Genomic DNA, 22,076 nt, shown 5'->3' with positions numbered 1-22,076 from the left:
ACTGGTGACAGCTAATTTGGCATCACACTGTTTTCCTCCACATCATGCTTACACATCAGGCATAACTATTCTGTCAGGTGTATCTATACACTACAGAAGGGAAAACTCAATCCTTTTCAGGAGGAAAAAAGAGATAGGAGATACAAAGGGGAAAAAACTTTTCCTGGTTTTATTTCCCAACCTCCCTACCAAAATACATGTAGCAAACATGTCAGTGGCAAACCTGACGTAAATCCAGCATGAACTGGACTGACCTCAACTCACTTTATAAGCTGCTTAATCATTTAAGCCATACATAATTAAACTATGAATTGACAATAAATCAGGGAAGTTTCTGTCTTCAATTTCTGCCCAGGTGGAAAGAGATACAAAGAAAACGACAGGAGGAAAGCAAGAGCTTTAATAGAAAAGGGGGATGTCCATCTTTTCATCTTTTCCTCATGACACACACACACACACACACACACACACACACACACATGCTATAACTGAAATTTCAGAAAAACAAAGAAAATAACATCTAGAACAAAAAACGAACAAAAAAACCCCTACAACTTAAAAAAAAATAATAAATTGAGCTTATATTACTACAAGAAAAAAAAGTACTACTACTTCTGCTATTCCCCCCCTACTTATTGAAGAAGGAAAACTATTTGTAGGATATTTCCCACTGATTTTTATTTTTCATTTTTAAATCAGAACTTGGTATAATTAAGTTTTCTTGAAATGCTTTCGAAGGCACAGAATAAAACTTCTAAATCCTTTTAAAACAAAAGCCAATCTGGAATAATGATTTGTCTTCAAAAACATACCTTTTCTTCAGTAAAGAATCGCAGTACCGTGCCAGTAGCTCTGGGGATTTACTGGATGATTGAGCCATTTTTGTCACCGCATTGTTATTTATAAATCGACCACAAGCCTATAAATCACAAAAGACAGTGAAATTTTTGGGAAACGAAACTCTAGGAATACAAAATGGTTACTTCAAGACATACACTTACTTTGTCTAGCGCAGCCACAAAACCAGCATCGTTGTTGAAGGCTGACATGACTAAAGCATTGTATTTCTTATGGACATCCAGCACGGTCTGTACATACATTTTTGGATCCTGCAATAGAGAGAGATTACTTTACCCTTCCTCCAGAATGGAGTTATTCCCTGGCAAAACCTTCACAGTGAAGATGTACAGCGTGTTTACTAATGTCACGAATAATGTCGGACGTGGTCTCCCCGTAACTTGACAGACTGGAAAGACATGGAATTTGATGGCTAGACTGTTTGATGGATGAGGAACCAGGTGCAAGACCACCCCCAGACAGCAGCAGTCAATGGCTTTATCTCTGGGCAGAGATCAGAGACACATGATGTCCCTCAGCAGTCAGTACTGCAATTGCTGCTGTTTAATATCTTCATCAGTGACACTGACAGTGGGACTGAGTGCAACCTCAGCAAACAGACTGTGTCCAGAGGAGGGCCACAAATACAAGTCAAAGGATGGAATACCTCCCCTACAAGGACAGGCTGAGAGAATTGTAACCGTTCAGCCTGGAGAACAGAAGGCTCTGGGGAGAACAGGTAGCAGCCTTTCAGTATCTATAGAGGGACTATAAGAATGAAGGGGACATTCTTTAGCAAGGTCTGCAGTGATAAGACAAGGGGCAATGGTTTCAGGCTAGAACAGAGAACATTTAGATTGATATAAGGAAAAACATTTTTACGATAAGAGTGGTGAAGCACTGAACAGGCTTCCCCACAGAGGCTGCAGAAGCCCTGAACTTGAGGACGTTTAAGGCTAGATAAGACTCTGAGCAATCTGATCTAGCTGCAGATCTCTCTATTCATTGCAGGGGAGTTGGACTAGATGAGCTTTAAGGGTATCCTCCAATTCAGAAGATTCCACGATTCCACGTCTGACTTAGCACGAATAAGCATTACATCCTTTTGGTACCAGTATCTATCCGGACTAGTCTACACTCTCCTGCCAGACTGATGTTAGTGGAAGCTTTCATTACAGCATTACAGCATACAGCAACTAGTAATAAAACCAGAATCACCTATGCAGTGAGACATGGCCAAAAATATGAGCTTTATTTTGATCACACCTGAGAGATCCAGGCAATTATGAATTGGCAACTGTTATAAGAAGTGACTGAAAAACATCTCAGTGCTAAGAATGTAACAATGTACTGCCAATACATACAACTTAGTACTGAGATCTCAATCACCACTGACCTAAAAATTACCAACTCAACACATAATGGTAGCCAAATATCAGTAAGCATGAAACTCATGGCACTCATAGTGCAAGTCCTGCACGCAACTATTAACCTCTGCATCTGCATAAAGATATAGTGGTCAGCAGAAACTGTGAAAGGCAACTAGAACACCGAACAGTTGCTACTTTGCAAGAGTCTAAAAAGGCTAGAAATCTTCAGTTGGTAGATCTGAACTTTAAAAACAGGTACGATCAATGTTAAAATATCAGAAGGATGAGTGAAAAGATGAGAGTCCACATAACACATTTCTAAAACTAAAGGGCACTTGAAAGTAATAGCTGACAGGTTTAAAACAGATAACGTATGTATTAATACATGTAAAGTAGAGAACTTCTGTAACCTGCTGACTCAGTAGACCTCTGGAAACACACAACATAACCAGGACCAAAAACAGATAAACTCATGGACAGCAGGTCCATGAACAAACAGATTGTGCATTAAGTGCTTCTGTTAAATCTCTACCATAAAATTCCAGAGGCTATGAACAAATGGCAAAAGATGGGCAAGGTTTTATCAGGATCCTGAAGAACATTTCCGTTGCCACTGAATTCAAATACAGATTATGCAGTCTGCCAAGCTAAGAACTGAGAGATTACTGAATAACTTGTGGGCAAGAAATTGAAGAGAACTAGAGTACATTTGAAGAGCAGTCTCCTGATTATGACACCAGAGAAGATAAGCCAAGGCACTAGAGACAGTAGTTTTCTACTGAAGAGTGGTCTAATCAATACAGATAGTTGAGTTTAGAACACAACTCATTCTGCAGTAAAAATCTAAAACAGGTCACGTGAGTTGAGCTGGTATTACTATTTCATCTCCACTGACTACAGAAAAGCTGAGAGACGTTTGCTCAGCTGTTCAGACACAGTGCAGAAACTGAAGTTAGAATCAATCCTATCTAAATGTGGTAGAGGACTTACAAAGCAATGATGAAAAAAGAGACACAGCAGAGTAAAGGATACTGAAAGAAGTGGCAAGATGCTTCTCCAGGAAAATCAGTCAGAGAGAGTTGTGAAAATACACAAGAATAACACACAAAAAAAAGGAACAAGAAAGAGATAAAGAACATAACAAACAAGAAAGCGCTGTGATCAGGAAGAGTTTAAGTGGGTAGAGTTGAAGGAATAAGTATAGATCTCAGGCTTCCTTTCTCTCAAAGATGTGCTACTTCCAACAAAAAGGAGCTTTCACTTTTCTATGAACTTCAAGGTCCAGGTATAAAGACACTTGAGAATGACCACCCATGGATGGATTCATAACTACAGAACATGGTTGACTTCTAAATACAAGGTGACATCTTTGAATGAAACAGAAGATTCCTGAAGTTACTTCATGGTTCAGAAAATCCCAGTATCGTTAAAAGGCTACGTACTTACAGGAGTTAACAGATGAACTTCAGACATGTAAAACATGTTCATTTGAAAGCATTATTTTTACTGCTGTCCATGAAGCCATCACAGGCTATTGCTTCAGTGCTTAGTAGCACTATGCTAAGCACTATTACTAGTGCTATTTCAGCAGTATCTGAGGCCAATTACTGATTGAAATGAAATGTATCAGAAGCAAAATTCCATCCTGCTTTAAACTGAATATAAACCTTTGGTAAATTTTAATCTTAATCTTGCTTTGTCTTATTCTGTTTTTATTGCTTATTTTCTATAAGAAGTGTCGCATTGTCTACATTCAAAAAGGCTAACAATAGTTTTAAACAACTTTTTAATTCTGCTGAGATTCAACCCCAAGCCCTCCTTCTCCTTACCATTCATAACGTTTTTGCAAATAGAATGCAAACGGAATAAAGCAATTCATCAAAATACTAAAAACAGAACTTCAAACAGTCTCATTCAAACCACAATACTGAGATAAGATAGAAACGAAATAAAACACAGAACACTTCTTATAGCATGGACTTCAAGTTATAATCGTAGTGTAGGACGTCCTATTGCACAGCCAGCTTTATGAGCAGCATGAAGTCCTGACAGGCAGCCAAAACTCATAAGGAAAAGAAACCTCAGAAATAAGAAAACAGCAACAACGATGTGGCTGTTGTTTTGAGCCTACTACAGATGTGTGAGAATTGTCCTCACAAACTGAATGACCAAGAAGGAAAACACATGAGGACTGGAAATCTGAATTTGAGGAGGGTTTTTGATATAAACTGGAAGCAACCACGTATAGACATAATTTTATGGGGATACTTGCATTTAGAGCTGCTTCGCCACATTTCTCAATTGCAGCTAGACCCTGATTATGAATGTGAGTTTCCAACAGCTTTTTCAGCTCTCCAAGGCCATCCTGGATTCGAGATACAAGGTTATACATACGCCCCAAGTCTGAAAAATAAGGGAAGCCAGTATCTTATCTGTATCACCTATGACTCCAATTTGTCATTAAAAAATTGCCAGTGAGTTAAACAATCAATACTAATGAAAATATACATTCAATTTCTATGGTAAATGTAAGAAAAGTTCAAATATTACCTAGTATACCAAGTCTTTCCACTGACCTTGAAAGCTAAGATAAATTCAATAGAAAACAATCTGTTAAATATTACAATGTTTTGCCTTTACATTGCTGCTTACCAAGGAAAAAAATACTTCATTGACAGAAACATGATTATTCTGATTATTCTAGCTTTCATACATGTATGATTTAAAGACAGAATTAAAATCCTCTTATTTATATGAAGTTTTGAATTAGAATCATGAATTAAGGCTAATAAGCGTTACTGCTGGCTGTGCCCAAAATACAGGATTCTCCAGCTGACCACCATCCTGCAAAATTTATCATGAACAGGACAGTTTTTAAGAGATATGTTAATATAGAAAAGGCAACAAGTGGTGGTACTTCAACTTGTGGCATCAATGGTGGAAATGATAGGAAATGCAAGGCAAACTGGGACATGTTTGGCAGATACACTTCTTAATCTGCCCAAAAAAATCTCATTTAGCCATCAACAGGATTTGTGTTATTCACAAACAGAGAGGAACTTTAAGCCTAAAAGCAATGTCTGGATTGGCGTACCTTCATTTTTATCAGCATCCAATAAATTCTGAAACTCTGTATGAAATATCTCCAGGTGTTTTTCAATAAGTACTTGCTCACACTTTCGTGCTAATTCATCTTGCGTGCTCTCATGAAGATACACTTGAACCCTACGTTGCTCCTCAAGAAGGCGAGCCTCAGCCTACAGGAGAGAAAGATAAACATGAAACCTGTATGAAAAATCTAGTAGCAGAAAATCTGTATATTAAGTAAACTCATCCAGAAAACAAACAAAACCCAAACATCTCAACTAATTCTTATGGTCCACCTTAACAGTCATTTCTCTGGGATTTATAATGTGACTCCTGCCATACACATATGGAATCAATGTCAGTGTTGATGATTAACATTTTATACTGCTGAAGCAGGCGGAGAACTAGAGAAAAGTTGGTTTTTTTGAACAAAAAGTTTTCAAATGAAGACCTGTTCTCAGAAAAAGAAAGCTGGTTACATAGCATGCTTGCAGTTCTGGCATCAGAAAGCTCTCCAGCTGCAGAGCTAGCAGTGCTCAAAACAAACATGAAAAAGTTGTGTGCTTGCACAAAACTGCAGTTTAACAGTATAACCATTACAAACTTAATTGAACGTTCTCACATTCCCACACAGCAAAGCTTCCCAATAACCTCGAGTCACTTAAATTCTACCTATCTTTAATTTAGCTTATCTTCCTAGCGAACCAAAATTCTAAAAACCACTTGGGGAATTACTTTATTCTGAAATGTAAAACTGAAATTGTTTATGTAACTATTGTTATACAACAATATCATAAACTATTGAAACCAATAACTCCAACAAGATGTTATCTCCAGTTAGAATTTAATACACAGACCTTCAGTTAGAAAGTAAGGCATACTGACAGCATGCATTATTAAAATACCCAAATAATACAACAAAAAAGGGAACCATTATAAGACACTTTTGTGAAAGTAAAAGATACGTTAGGAATTCCTGGTGTAAATAAAGCTGAGGGACAAGCCCATCTGAATTTTAAGTCAATAGTTCCGATAACTTGCATAAACTTTCTTAACCTCTCCAGTAGAAAACACAGACCAGAGAAATCAGTCAAGACTTTTAGCCTCAATAATTCCCCTTTCCCTAAGGTACATCCCTTAGATTGTACCATTTAGGAAGATTTAAAAAGCTCTGATTGCATTTACTGCGGAGTCTAATACTTACCTTGTTCAGTTTAACTAATTAAATCCCAGTTTTAAATCTCAGATCAGTTAGAAGGAGATGCTAAGACAGCAAAAACGGCTATATATATACTTATATATATATATATATACACACACACACTATGGCTGTATATACACACATACTATACAGTCAGAGACTACACACTTCCTTGCTGAAGGTGTTCCCTGCCTTCTAACAGCTTTCTATACATTCTGAGCTTCAAGCAAAGCAAGTTGCTTCTCTGTGAGGTTTTGAAGTTTTTCAGGTTCAGTTAATACCAAGTTCATTCCACTTGTCACTAATCCCTAGTTCTCGAAATAGCAATGACCTTCAGACAGCTTTTCACTGTGCTGAGGAATCCTGCATGAGCCATTCATTTGCGTTACGAATAGCTGAAATTCCCTTACTCTGTTATATCTGTATATGCAACTACGTAAGAAAGACAGCAGAGGATGAAAGTAAAAAAAGTGAAGGGAAAAAGGCAAATGAATTTAACAAGAATGTAAATACAGATATGCCAGGGAAAAACTGATTCTGAATAACTGGATTCATTTTACAGCAGTATTTCTAGTACTTTTCCTCAAAAACTCTTTTTTATTTTCCTTCAGTAAGTCATTAACTGAGATGTACCAAGAAAAAAAGACATCTGTGTGGATTGCCCTGAAAGCAATGGCTCCTATTTATTTCCCTGGAAACTGGAACAGCTACGTGAAGCGTAACAATACTACCTCACAGAGCATTTTCTCAGCAACAAAACACATTTCCACGCAGTCACCACCATGAGTTATGCCTTTTTGCCTGCGATGAAGAGGAAGTGACCCACTGTCACTGCGGCCTCTGCTGAAACGCACCACCCACCACCTCGCTGTACGAACACCACTCTTTGGTGTTAGTACACCACTCAGTGAATGCCATGGATACAAGCTCTCCCACATGGAGGAATTCAATGCCACACACTTCCACGTCAGATGCCATTTTGTCCGACTGCCCCACTGCTGCTGGGCAACAAAATGTAATGGAATACTGGCAGGAAGGGTCAATCTCCACCAACATCTACCTCTGATATCACAGGCCAACGTAAAATAAGAGGCATTACTTTCAGAGCAGCCTTTATATATATGTGTATATATATATATAATTTGTCTAATATGGAAAACAATCTATTTATTTTAAATTCAGCCAATAACCAGGCAAGAAATAGTACTGTCTATCCAGCTTACTTCTAATCACCTTGTCTGGGATCCCCCAAACCAGAGACAATAACAATTTAAATCCTGCCTCCGATGATCAGAATTAACACTTAAGGTTCAGTACATGGAAATATTCTAAAAGAACGAATGTAATTAATGATCTAATTCCTGTGCGGAGGCCAGCTTACTCAGGAAGAGACTTCAATAATATGCTTGGCACACAAGTTCCTTGTACAAGAACAGCAAGTTTGCAGGTGTAAAGCAAATGGTTAGTCTGGTGTCAAATTCTGAATCTTAACAAAAATTTGTCTCTAACACCCTCTTCTGGTATGCCCACTAAGAAATTTTCAAACATTCATTGTGCTCACTGAAACTCACTCAGGAGACAAACTTCAGAACAGGTTAAAAGGAAAACACAGATGCAAACCACCTCATGGAACAAGAGCTGATTGGTTTTGCTTCTGTACAATAACTGTCATTTTAAGAAACCGATAATAAAAGTCAAGAATTTTTATTACTTTACCTCTACGCAGAAAATAACCTACCTTCTTCATGTACTCTGTGACTGGGTTCTGTTGTAAGAATTCAGTACTTTCTCGTGTATAAAATCTCTCTGTGTCAGCAAGAAACTGAGATTCAAAGGACTCTTTATAGACAGTTAGTGTAGGCCCTTTTGCAAATGCATCATCTTCATTCAGCCCCAGTTCCACTACAAAAATGAGCAAACAATGATAAGCCTATCTTTTACGAAGTAGTCCCTTGCAAATACCTTCCAGTTCCTGAAGGGGGTTTACAGGAAAGCTGGAGACAGATTTTTTACCAGGGCATGTAGCAACAGAAAAAGGGGAAATGGCTTTAAACTGGAAGAGGGTAGATTTAGACTAGATATTACGAAGAAATTCTTTACTGTGTGGGTGGTGAGACACTGCAACAGGTCGCCCAGAGATGATGTGGGTGCCCCCTCCCTGGAAGCATTCAAGGCCAGGCTGGACGGGGCTTTGGGCAACCTGGTCTACCCTTGCCTGTAGCAGAGGGTTGGAACCAGGTGATATTAAATGTTCCTTCCAACCCAAACCATTCTACGATTCCATTCAGTAAACAGGTCAGCCCCCCCAGCTTAAATGAAGGTAATCAACTGTGACAAAATCAGCATCACTTTTTTTTTTTTTTTTTTTTTTTTTAAGTTAGCATTTATTTTGTACTTAAAAAATAAGCAGTGTAAGTCGTTACCTATATAAACTGTACTTCCTGATACAACAGATTACAGGAAATGACAAACTTCACATTCCCAAAACCTGGTTAAAACTACCCTTCCGTATTTCCCCTCTTAGGCTTACAGGTTATAAGCACATATTTTTAGCAATTAAACTGATAATTAATCTGCATGGCAAAGCTCTCAACTTTATGCAAATGGAAAAAAATGAACACTCCATTTCATCAGCTATCATGTTTGTACCTTTCTAGTATCTTCTCCTACAAAACTGATCAGTAAGCAATCAGTGCTCGTCTATCAATTCTCTTTTCAATCTTGACAAATATTTTCTTAACTGTAATTGTGTGGATAGCATCTCTACATAGATAAAAAGAAACTTCTAGTAAAATAAACATAGTTATATCAAAAGTATCTATACTGGACATCCAAGGAAATGGCAGCCTACTTCTGAGTTCTGATAAGATTATTATTGTAACTTTTTAAAAAAGAAAATAATAAAACTTTAAAGGAATCTCACTTACCATAAGATTGTACGACTCCACTGATCAGCCTTGTATTGATAGTTTCACCATTTCTTTCCTTTTCAATCAATTTCAATACAGCATTCGTTACCTTAGGGATCAGAGAATAAAACCAAGTCAAGAACAGAGAAAAGTCTGATAGGTCATGAACAAGATTTAATCAGGAATGTATTCCTATATTCAAGACAAATTAAGACTATACTACAATTAGTCATGAGTCACAAAAGAGTATGAATATGCTTAAGATTTTTGTGTTTGTTCCCTTTATTTCGTTTTTTTTTCATTCTTAAAAAAGCTTTAAGTATCTAAACAAAACTTCTGAGTGTTTTATACCTGAAAAAAAAAAAAAACAAAAAAAAAAAACATTGCAAGAGCAGAACTTCAACACCTATATCTTTATGCAAAGAAAGCTACTGACCACGCTGATGAGTGGAGTGGTGCAACTACTTTTCTTCAACTGAAATCTACTTTCTACTAAATAAAATACTGTCTTTTAAGCATGAAGTATTGGTAAATAAGAGTGAAAAATAAATACAATATTTCATTGTGATGTAACTTGTTGCTTTATATTGATCTGATAAACTAATTCAAAATATTTGGTTGACGTGAGTTTTCCAGGCATCAGTATAAATTAAAAGGTTTACAAAAAGAGAAAAAATCCAGGCCTGTCACTTATCTGTTCTTTTCACTGAATCTTGACTTTCTCCAATTTTAATACATCACTGTCAGTATGTACACCTACCTGCCTGCCCTGGAAATATTTAAGTACTGAAACTTCAGGCTTCATAAATGCTTTAGAAGTTTATATTAGTTAAAAAATAACAATACAAAAGGAAAACTACCTGCCTAGCTCTCATCCACACAAAGAATATATCTGCTAATCTTACACTTACATATGACACAAAAAGCATGCAACTTGACATCCTGCTTTATTTAAGACTTGTTTTTTCAATTCCATCAAAATAATTATATTTTTAATATCACAAAAAAGGAGCAAAAAGATCTGTTTTATTTTCTAGGCCTTTTTTTGCACCCCAAATTCTCCCTGGAACAGTTACAAAATCAATCCTCTAAAATAATGCTACAATTTTATAATCTACGTATACCTGCTTATTTAACGGCCTGAATAAGCAGTCTCTCCAGGTCACCAAGGCAAGCTGAAAGTAAGGGAAGAGAGATGAAAAATGGAATAAAAAAGTACTTATACACACATGCATACACACGTACACACAATAGCTTTTAAGGGAAGCTGATACAGTATGCAAAACACCTCAAAGTTTCATGATTAAGTTGTGGTGCACATATTTCTCATTCAATAAAACAGATTTACCACAAAATCACCATTTATTTTGTTACTAATTCCTCCTATGGGGTTCCTTTTTCTGACTGAGAGCGATCTCCCACCAGCTCTGAAAAATAATGAACTTTGCAACTTTGACAATAGACAGCTTTTTCTATTGAGGACATTCAGGCTGGCACAGTCCCTTAGCACGGGACTAGTGAAAGGGAGAACAATTGACAGGAAGTTAAATAAGGATAAAAACTGATATTCTGTCCAACACAAAGTTACTTTAGTGAAGCAGTAAAATAACATCTCTTTCCTAGCACATCTTCAGCAAGAACAATCCTTACCATTTACTCCCACAAGGGGTTCCACACCTTGGATAATTATGTTCTTTCCCTTTTTTTTTTTTCCCTTTTTTTTTTTTTCTTTTTTTTTTCTTTTTTTAATTACTTTACATATGGGGAAAAAAATTACCAATATCAAATCAATTTTCCAGCCTGTTACTGCAGTCAACACTGGGCTTGTGTCTTAGCAGCTTGGATGCTAGAGATCTGAAGTGTGTTCTGAAGCAAACAGAAAAGAACTGCAGTTTGTTCCTTGTTCTCTATTTGAAGCACTTGACTGAACTCCAAGCGGAAAAATGAGTCCACACAGACACACACGCAGATAACAGCACATACAGCAAGTGTTCAAGTCAGCTTGTGACAATCTAATATTGGTAGTCTCAGTGGGTACAAAGGGAGTGGAACACCTCATGAAACATCTACATATATACTGAGTTGGTGGGGGGAAGGGAAGGGTGTCCTAGGAGGACACTGAAAGGATTCAAACTTCTTTCGTCAAACTGTCCAATTGATGCCCACTTTAAAACTTCTGTGAACTTCCTACAAACACTGAACTTCCAGGAGCAATGGTAATACCAATACAACAAATGCCAGCAGACAGAACGAGCAAATCACTCGCTTCAGAAAGTGACCTACCGAATAAATTTCATATATTCCTTTACGACCTTCATCACACTCACGACGAACCCAGTGTCGATTGAGGTAGGCACATATCCCATTGAGTACTTTGCTTGAAAACCTATAATCTTCCCACTGTTGAGTGTAGAATTTCAGCACACTTTCATCCATCAAATCCTCACCATCCTAAAAAAACAATAAGTTCGCCAGTACTGTAGGTAAAGTGCAAAAGACACATGTACAGGTGTACAATATATCTACACTAAGCAATAATTTATAAGGAACAACAAGGGATAATGAATTTATTCTTGCAATAATAAAGCACAAAACAAAAATGGCACTTCCTAACCAAAGAAAAAAATAGATAAATAAAAATAGCACACAGAAAACCACCCACAAAAGAAAAGCATAGACAAAACTCCAGGAGACTCTACTTCCTACAGGACAGATCTGGAAACAGGCAGCTAGACTGATGAGTGTGATCTGTAAAATGTACCAGGACAAAATATTCAGAAAAATAACCTCTTCACCCACTCCTATGCTACTACTTGGGTGGCTGAAACAAATGAGCATACACGTATAAGGTCTTCTACAGAAATTTGTCAGGTAATAAATGAAAACAGTTTGAATGATCATGACAATAAAATAGGAATGCATCCAGGATAAAACTGGGAGTCGACTTTCTGCCTTGTAATTAGTTTACACAGCTGCATACTTACAGGAGACTCCAAGCATTCTTTTATTGTTGCTTGAAATTAAAATCCTAGAAGCTAAAACCTTAATATTGAACACCTTCTCAAAAATAATTAGAAATTGCTCTCTGCTTTGTAAAAGCAGCCTTATTAGTAGTTAGCAAGTTAGTGTCTAACATCAGACATTTTCAATATTACAGGCAGCCATCCCCTCAGGATTACTAACAGCTAGTTAAGTGATCAGGAAGTCCGGCTATACTTGTTACAGGACAGCTCCAGTGGGTGTTTGCTTCTACTTTAACAACCCACATACACAGCTCCTTTGCAGGATTAGGGAACAAAAGCTCACACCAAGGTAGATTCTACAATACCTTCTAATGGCAAACAAAATAACTGAGATAAAACAAGTTTAAGTTAATTCCATTTACTTGTGATGACCGCGTACAGTTCTAATTCTGCAGGTATGAATTTTCTCCTCAACTCGGCCCAACTTCCTACAAATACCACTCCATATCTTACCTTAAGGAGATTCGTCAAGTAGTTCTTCAGGAATTCTTTTAGTCGTTTGTACAATTCCAAACCCACAAACTGAGCACCTCCAGGTGTTTGACCTTTTTTTGATTTAGAAGGAGGTACTCCAGCTCCTCGTGCTTGATTGGACTGGTGTACACTAGTACAGTAGTTATAAACATGACTAACAAGGAAGTTAAGGAATATCTGTGTGAGTATAAGCTATTAAGAATTAAAAAGAAAAACCAATAACATGTTAATTTCAAGAAGCTGTTTTCATATGGTCATAAATGACCTAACCATAATACATTACAAGACACACTAACCAATGGAAAATAAAAACAAAGCTAGGAGAAATAATTTTAAGCAGAATTACCTGTAGCAGAATACGCAGAACACTGCAGAGTTTACAGCAAATACTGAAACAAACCCTGAATTTACATAATGCTCCACTTAACAAGACCACCAGGTCTTGTACAAAGCAGTACAGTTTGTTGCCGTTATCCCAAAGTAGTAAGTGGAAATCACATTGTTTGCAACACTTCATGCAAGTAAGCAAGTGGAAGAAGCTGCATTCCACAAAAAAGGAGACTAACACTAAAATTCAACTGGATATGGACTTGGATGCTACAAGAAGTTACTCTGATGATTCACTCAATAAATTATTAGCCAACAAGAACGAAGGTGCTAAGCAGTTACACTTCTGTTGTGAGCCTGAGGGCAGCTGTCTCTGTGAGCCCCCCTTGTTAGAATAACACTGCAGTAAGTAATCTGCAAGGTCTAATACGGTTTTCACTTCCATTCTAACTAACAAGCCAAGCTTTAACCACTAGACAGGCTTTGCCTGCGGTATGCCACACATTAGGAAATTAGTACAGTACTATAGTACAGTATAGTATTATAGTATTGCTGAGCTTTGACTTGTATCTTTCCCTTCTGAAAGACCAGGACAGGAAAACGAAAGACATCTGCTCAATTAAAAACAAGGAAATGAGAAACCTACAATATAAGACGCATCACAGTCATTGTAAGCAGCAGACTTGCTTCTAATTTTTAAACACTAAAACTTAAGCAGAAAAATCTCAGAAACCATCCACTTCTTTGCAATTTCTGTAAAAAAAATAGAAAACAGAATTTTAAACTGAGTTTCCCACTTACAAGTGCACTCTGCATTCCAGGGAAAGAGGCTTGTAGTCTTTGATAAACCTGAAAGGAGCAGTCTGCTAAACCTTCTAAACAAGTGATTTATTTCAGCTCCTAGCTACTTGTTTGTTCAACTTCCCTGGCACTGCCACTACTTTTACCATCTACACTCCTGTTTCAGAATTCCCTACTGAAGAGAGTAATGTTATAGAGTACAATTTTTTCTCTGGATATAAAACTCACTCTTCTCACAAAGAAGAAAAGCAGGGCTTATCTCACTGCTTCAAAATACATAGCATGCTCTGAATTGCATATGGGAAGACCCTTCACAGTGGCACAAGGAATTTAGGGCTTTGATTCATAAACATTCAGCTGGAATCTTGCATCTTCCTTCCCCTAGCTCTCCTAAACTGAGTGGCTTTGAGCAAGCCTAAGAATAAAACAACAGTGGGTAATTCTTACAGGTTTGGTAAATACTGCCTGGTGGTTGGACCAGATGATCTCACTGGTCCTTCCAACCTTAAGGATTCTATGATTCTAAGTTCTGCTTGCAGCAAAGTACCTGCTAGGAAATACTTCTGTGGATATTTTCACGTAGTGATTCTCACACTACAACAAGGAGAGAAGTTGATTTACCAATGGCCTACACTACAGTGAAATTGCACTCCTCAGGCTTCTGGTTGCTAACTTCAAGCTTACACTAGCAAACAAGCAAACCACCCAGAGGATGAACAGGTTGATCTCTAACTTCCACCTCATTCTTACGGCAATTCTATGATTCTATGATTCAAAAGGAGATTAGATCTACTTATCTAAATTAAAATTTGAGGTGGGAGATCAAAACGAAGCTTAAAAATTTATACAGCACTGTGTGAATTAAGATGAAAAATCTTTCAGAACTTTATTTTTCCTTAAAGCTCTTTAAAATGTGACACAAGAAGCATCCAGATACAAAAACCAGTTTTACCACTTTCAGTACAACATACACTGCTTTTGACAACCTTTACTTTAAAAAGAGCAGGTCAAAAGAAGTGTTCCCCACAGCACTGTTCCATAACGAATCCATGGCGCTGCACATCATCGTTTCCATTGAAGGAAAACATCCTGACATAACAACGCACCCGAGTGCTTCACCTCATCTTTGCCACCTGATTTTTCAGTAGTACAGGAGCTGACACACACCACAATCGATTTGGGCTGGCCAAGTGACTGCCGTTACATTGGCCATCGTCCTCTTCCCACATCATTTGCTGAGCAGTTCTGAACTTTCGTCAGCACGGAAAGTGAAACACGCTCAGCAGCACTGCAAGTACACCGCCAAAACAGAAGCTTGAGAGTGCCATGCCACCTCTAAACTAACTTCTGCCTCAGAAAAATGCTAAAATACTCCATGCAGTAGTTTCTTCCTGAAGAAGCAGGTGCAAAGAAAAATTATAGGAGAGATGCATCAGTTCTGTAATACAACAGGAAAACACTTGGACTTTGTGTAGATGGTACAGAGAACTCCCTAATTTTAAGCAGAGTCCCTAAATTTAAGTAAACACAGAACTCCTATTTTCTTTTAAATGGATTCCCCTCTAAGTGGGGCAGCTGGGTCCCAACAGCTTTTCCATATTGCTGTGAAAAATCAGCATAGCTGCAGTGTCTGCTTGGGAAACAGACAAATAAAAAATAAAAGGAACTGAAGAGAAAGCAGAAATAGTATAGTACAAAGCCATACAGCAGAGCAGTTACGTTAAGGCTTTTGAAAAGGAGGAGGTATGCAACAACAACAAAGCCAAACAACTTCCTAATCAGTTTCTACCGCCGCTTCTAATCCCTTTCATATAAAAATCAGTTTTAGGCATAAATTTGTTATTTCGATTATAATCAACAGCAGCAGCTGGCTACACGCTGAGTACTCTGTCATTTCAAGGGTAAGTCAGGGTAGAACAGTTTCAGATTTGGCTATGCTTGTCAAAAATTTGTATTTTTGTGAATTATTCCAAAGCTATGCAAGAATAACGTATATATAGGAAGTAATTGAAAATTTTGACCAAAATATTGTTTTCTATACCCGTAAAACCACCTCTAATGGAAGCATACAAGTTATTGAAAAAGAGAATTATTTCACGTATTTTCTTCAAAAAGAATGATTCCAACACATATGCATCCAATCTTATACCACAACCTCATGCGTACCTAAAGTTTCCAAGAGAAGTAGACACATCTACATGACTTAAACTGCTTATTAACCACATTAATCAAGTTCTGTGCAACTTGCTGAAATCATGAGGTTGTCAAGATCACATCACTTTTCAAAATAAGTGCTTTCAAGTTGAATTTCAACCTTCTGAGGAGTTGCAATGGAAAAACAAAACAAAGTACCACAAAATAACCAAAGAAAAAAACTCACAAAAATAAACAGAAAACCAGAAGAGTTAATTCTTTTCAGGGAGGTATCAGCAAGTCTCTTCTACATGTGTTAAGTCCGTTCAGTAACAGAAATTTGCAGATACCCTACAGAGCTTAAGCAAAGCAAAAGGAGGAAGAAAAAGAATCCTACATTTCAGTCTTTGTACGACGTAATACTGCTTTGTTAAGCCATTCCCACTTTAGTCAAGGAAGGACTGAGGCAGAGAATGACAGGACCTGCTACAGAATCAGTCATGCACTTACTATGAGAATTCAGGCATAAATGAATGATACATAAAAATGAATACTATGGGAATTCAGGCACACCTCTGATACGTTAATGTACGTCTGAGATCTGAGAAACTTCCAGCAAAAACTATTTGAAGACTAGCAGGTAACATTTTGTTTCACTCCACATGGTATAAGCTCAAGAGAACTGCAGAGAAATACTGAAATGCAAGGAAAAAAAAAAGGCATTTTCAAACATAAGTACGTATATAAAGTCTACAGTCTTTATTTGAACACGCAAGAACCAACATAACTGAGGCTGTTTTTAGGCTTAAAGTTCTTGAATTGACAGAAGTCTGTTTTCTACAGAATATTCTTGGTTACTATAGAAGCAAGTAGAATTGATGGAAGCAATCAGCACAGAGAATAAAATCAAAGGAACTGATCACACTAGTATAAATATACTCTGCACTTCTTTCAATCCAAAGCAGCAGTTTTCACAAGAATACCTAAGACCATGCGGTTATATCTGCATTTCTGCACAAGTAGTAGTAGATCCTTCAAAAAGCATACATACATACCATTACTTGTATCTTCACATTCCACATAAGCATTAACCGGTAGAAATGCTAACAAACATTGTATTGGATTTAAATAGGACTAATAGTAGACAGCTGAGGTTGCTTTGATATATCCAGAGTAACCTCAAACCATTTAACACTGAAATGAAAGAATGGCTTTGAATGAAGGCATCTCAAAAGGAACACTTCCTGAGGTTTAAGAACCGCATGTCCAAACAAGCTGGTATCTTTTTCTATGCAGAAAGACTAACAGCCTGCTCAGAGGAAAAAAACCCATGCTGTACTGCCTAGTAATTATCAGGTCCATGTGATCAGTACTTCTGCTTATTAAAAACCTAACTAAAGACAGAATTGCTAGTGAAAGACCTAGGACAAAGATTCATACAGAGACCTTGGCAAATAGTTCCTAAGGGAATAACTTGATGCTGCTTGGGCAGGATGTTTAACTGGTACTGACTATCCACTGGTAAGAACAAGTTGAATATATTTAGTATTCTATTTTATGAATGGGGAGATTACCCTAAGTCATCTGGCATATTTAAAATGTTAATACACTATACCATCACTTAAGGTTTTTCTTTTTGCTAACATCTGAGATGAAATAACTACTTCAAAAGACACATCACAATAACCTTTTTTGATATGCTTACTTACATCTTCTATACTTACTTACAATTACTTATATTTAATGCAATGGATAATCAATAACCCATGCTACATGCTATATAGTTAATCTTCTATTTACCTATTTAGGTACTATTTACCTTTCCTGGATGAAGTTGATGCTTGCCACGTAATTCTACTCTTGCTTATAACACAGCTTCAGACATTATTGCTGCAGGAGTTACTGGGCTCTTTGGTACCAGGAGCGGTCTAATTATCTGGGTAAGAGACAGAAAAGCGCCCAAATAACGTACTTCATTTCAACTGTGGAGGGCCAGGGGGAAAACAGTCATCTTTGAGAGCAAGCAGCATTTTAAAAGAATTTTCTTTCTAAATGGAAACTGTACATTCTCAACAGGAAATAAAGAACATGCACAAGAATGTAATTATAGTACAGTTCATCAGAAGTTTGTAAGCAATGGTGAACAGATAGGGCTGCTGAGGTGCTCTGGCACAGCAAAAGAGAACCACATGAATATGTACAGTACTAAGAAACATTTGGTAATGGTCTGATCTGACAAAAAAAAAAAAATCACCTTGAAATCAGAAGCATAAATTAATCTAGATTAGTAAGATTAGGGATAAGGATCTTCCGAACTACCATTCAGAAACAAGTTTTCTTGGTTCATCTCTCCAGCATTCTCAAATAGAGAAAACCTTTGGAATAATCCCTGTATTATTTCCACAAGAAAAAAAAAAAAAGAGAAAAATACCATCTTGAATACAAGCTCTGACCCATACTCAGAGATTGAATCCAGTGTTTCACACAGGAGACTCTCTAAATAAAGAGAATAGACAAGAAATTGGATATGCATCCTAGCAGTCTGAGCTACTCAACTCCATATAAGATTCATTTGAAAAAAAAAAACAAAAAAAAAAACCAACAGAAAACAAACCAACAAACAAACAAACACACTACAAAACTTGCACACCTCATTTCAGTTCTGGCCAGACAGAAGTAAGGGCAGTTGTGCTTACATGAATGGTTACCCTCCCGTTGTGAATTAAAGAGATCAAACACATTATTTCAGAAGCAATATCTTGTCCAAATAAATAAATAAAAAAAAAATAAAACAAGTAAATTAAAGAAAACACAACACAGTGGGAAAGCACAGGCAGACAAAAAAGAAGGATGAAGAAACGACCACACTGTCCACAAAATTTCCAAAGTTGGTGTTGCACGATCCAACATTTTAAAAAAAAGAATAGGGTCTGTACTGTCTTCAGACAGTACAGCTGCAGCTGAAACAAATCTGCTTTGCTTTCCAATCCAAGTTTTTTCATAGTCAGAGTCTCCTGAAAATAAGTCTATCAATCTACTGGAGTTGATGAGCAAACGTTTCATACACGGCATTCAAAAGGGCAGAAACCTTTAAAGCACCATTTTGGATGTATGCAGTTGATACAGAATGCAAACTCCATTCTTATCACCACAGCTGTTTCAACACTCAGCCTAATCAGTGCCAAATATTCTGAAGTACCATATTACTAAATTAATCCACAAATAGAAGTCAACCACCAGAATTACAAACTAAACAAATTCACTTATGAAAGAAACAAAACTTACTTTAAACTTTTCAGGCTCAGCCTTTCCTGCTGCTTCTTTTGAAGCAGCAGCAAGAAGGAAATGAGAAGTTAATGTGCAACATACCTCTTTTTCATCCCACGAACATTTGGGAATATCAGGTAGAGAAGAAAAAGGCAAATGTAGTAAGAATAACAGAATACTAACTATGTAGGTCACCTCGAAAGTAATGCTCATTTGCTTCCATGGAAACTACAAGAGCATAATAACGCTATTTGATAGAGCACATTCTCAGCTACAAAACACTACTTTTCAACATAATCATCACCATTAACGATGCACTTTCACCAGCTATGAACAAGAGTCTGCATGGCAGGCTCCTAAAAATTCCCCATCAGCACTGCTGAAACGTACCAGCCACCAACTCACCATACCAACATCCACTGCATAGACTGCACTGCTGTTCAGCAAGAGTCCACAAGTGTCAATGGCTGCCAGTTTTTCTATGTGGAAGAATTCTATGACACCTTTACTTCATACACAGTTTCCAATCAGATGCCATTCTGTCAGACTGCCCCTCCGACTGCCATTTGCCACAGATCAACAAAATACAACGGAATACTGTCAGGAAGTTTCAGCCTCTACTGCCATACTAACACATGCCACTGATCCTGCGGACCAAAACAATAAAATAGGAGGCGTTCCAACGTTGCATTATGTATGAAGCTTTTCAGACTTTGTAGATTTCTTTCCCTTGGTCAAGAACAATACCACTACTAGCACCACAAGGAATCCGTCACCTCAAGTCTTAGAAAAGTGCTGATCCTAAACCAAATGATATTCCATCTTCTTATCTCAACTAAAGAAGTAATCTGGATGCTCAGTGTTCAAGGTTTATTTCCTCCTTAGGAGCACGGTGTCGGCAGGTACAGATAAGACTCTGTAACCATTCTGATCATGTAATCACATGTACAGAAAACCAACTTCTGTCTTCTTACAAAGCTCACAGAATCACAGATCCAATTACCTCATAGCCTCAAAGCTTGTCTTTTTGAATAAATTAACAGTGACTAAAACTTTATGTGCAATTCCAAATATGTACCAAAAAAGCTTTGAACATGGTTTTATGTATCAGAATAATAATCTATACAAAAAACCGCAAAAAATAAGAAAAATATCAGAGTTGCTTGAAGCAAGAGAGGAAATCTATTCAATTATTGTTTCTTTAATCGTAGTTGTCTACATGCTTGACTGTGCTATAATCTCTTTAAGGAGCACTTACTCTGCTATATTATAGGTTTGTAAAGCAAACACTGACCAACAGATGCAGAACAGGTCTGGTGAGAAGTTTTATCTTACTGTGGTTCCTCATCAAATCCATTTATATATGTCTTCCTCAACAGGGCAAAAAAGTAGGATTACTCAGTTTCCAAACAAAGTTTGGAAGTCAAACACTGAAGCTGTAAAACAAAGAGAGGTACAATTCTTAAAATTAGTGATTAAAGGCCTTTACACATTACCTGACAGAAACAAGTTGCTCGTAATCTTCCAAATAGTAGCTTAGTAAACACAGATAGCAACAGTTCCCAGCATGGGAGATGATGGAAAATTTCAACAGTTCTTAGAGTCAAGCTAGAAATTCAAGATAAATCCATTGCACATCCCCAAAGTAGCTGGAACATTATAAAACCAACTCAGAATAAAGTACTATTCTGAGGTTAAGGAAGAGAAATTTTCAAGGTAACCAGACATGACTGCAAATAAGATCCATAGCATAATGACAAAAACTAACATAAAAAGGGAGAAATTTTTTTCTGTTTCTTTCACTGTATCATTGACTCAAAAATTAGACTTATTAATAGAATCACTTTAAATATCTGTTCTGTCAAAGATGATCATAATCAGATCTGAAACTCAGACGTATACAACATTACAGTTTTTCAGACAACAGATTGTTTCGGCTTATTTGCCAGACAAATTAAACAGAACAGGCTAATTTTCAAAATAAAATTATATTCCTAGAAGTGACTAAGTCAAATACAAAGCAACTTTGAGTTTAAATATATAAAAAAAACAACCCCTATCTTATACTAACAATGAAAGTATTAATTGACTTAGACAGTAGGATACGTGTAGAGTTCCATATATCTGGATTTTGCCATGCTTTGTCTGGTGTAAACCTGTTGAATTCCAGCTCTTAGGTCGTCCCATATCTGGTCAAGACCAATTTGTTTAAGTCCGTGTGGGTTCTGACTCCTATTAGATGACATTTTTTATTTCCTGTAAGGTCTTCCAGTGCAGCAGCCCGAGATCTGGTTATTCCTCCATCAGAATCACAAGTAAAGTAACATTCTACACTCAGTTGCAGTAACTCAGCAAGAGATTCTTTATATGCAAACAGCGATGTTTCCCACGAAGATAATCTGCATGAGAAAAAAAGAAAAAAGTTTATATTACAAAACATTCTGCTAGAGGAAAGGAGAAAATCAATGGTATAATTCACACAGATAAGAAATCCATTACGAGATCTGAAGTAGAAGAAACAATTCTGCAGTTTATCATTGTGCTATAAAATATGACTATTAGTGTCCAGATCTGCCCAAAGTCTGAACATAGCTCTATCACTGCTGCTGACAGTAAAAACCTAATGCTAGTAAGAAAATAGAAGCAA

General features: G+C 37.1%; 1 protein-coding gene across 2 annotated transcripts in view; it reads right to left on the bottom strand.

The window, feature by feature from the left end:
• Window positions 1-22,076, bottom strand: part of CUL1 (cullin 1) — a 46,483-nt gene that overhangs the window by 14,219 nt on the left and 10,188 nt on the right. For both annotated transcript variants that reach the window (XM_052697672.1, XM_052697673.1), the window contains exons 2-11: window positions 21,536-21,828; window positions 12,881-13,055; window positions 11,688-11,855; window positions 10,529-10,579; window positions 9,423-9,513; window positions 8,234-8,397; window positions 5,302-5,464; window positions 4,480-4,610; window positions 1,002-1,109; window positions 813-919 (exon numbers count right to left, since the gene is read on the bottom strand). In XM_052697672.1, the coding sequence (XP_052553632.1) occupies window positions 813-919; window positions 1,002-1,109; window positions 4,480-4,610; window positions 5,302-5,464; window positions 8,234-8,397; window positions 9,423-9,513; window positions 10,529-10,579; window positions 11,688-11,855; window positions 12,881-13,055; window positions 21,536-21,675 (1,298 nt within the window). In that variant the 5' untranslated portion in view covers window positions 21,676-21,828. The remainder of the gene's footprint in view (window positions 1-812; window positions 920-1,001; window positions 1,110-4,479; window positions 4,611-5,301; window positions 5,465-8,233; window positions 8,398-9,422; window positions 9,514-10,528; window positions 10,580-11,687; window positions 11,856-12,880; window positions 13,056-21,535; window positions 21,829-22,076) is intronic.

Source organism: Tympanuchus pallidicinctus, unplaced genomic scaffold, assembly GCF_026119805.1.
Source record: "Tympanuchus pallidicinctus isolate F22 unplaced genomic scaffold, pur_lepc_1.0 scaffold31, whole genome shotgun sequence".
Classification (NCBI taxonomy): domain Eukaryota; kingdom Metazoa; phylum Chordata; class Aves; order Galliformes; family Phasianidae; genus Tympanuchus; species Tympanuchus pallidicinctus.
This window is presented reverse-complemented; position numbering and strand designations above follow the sequence as displayed.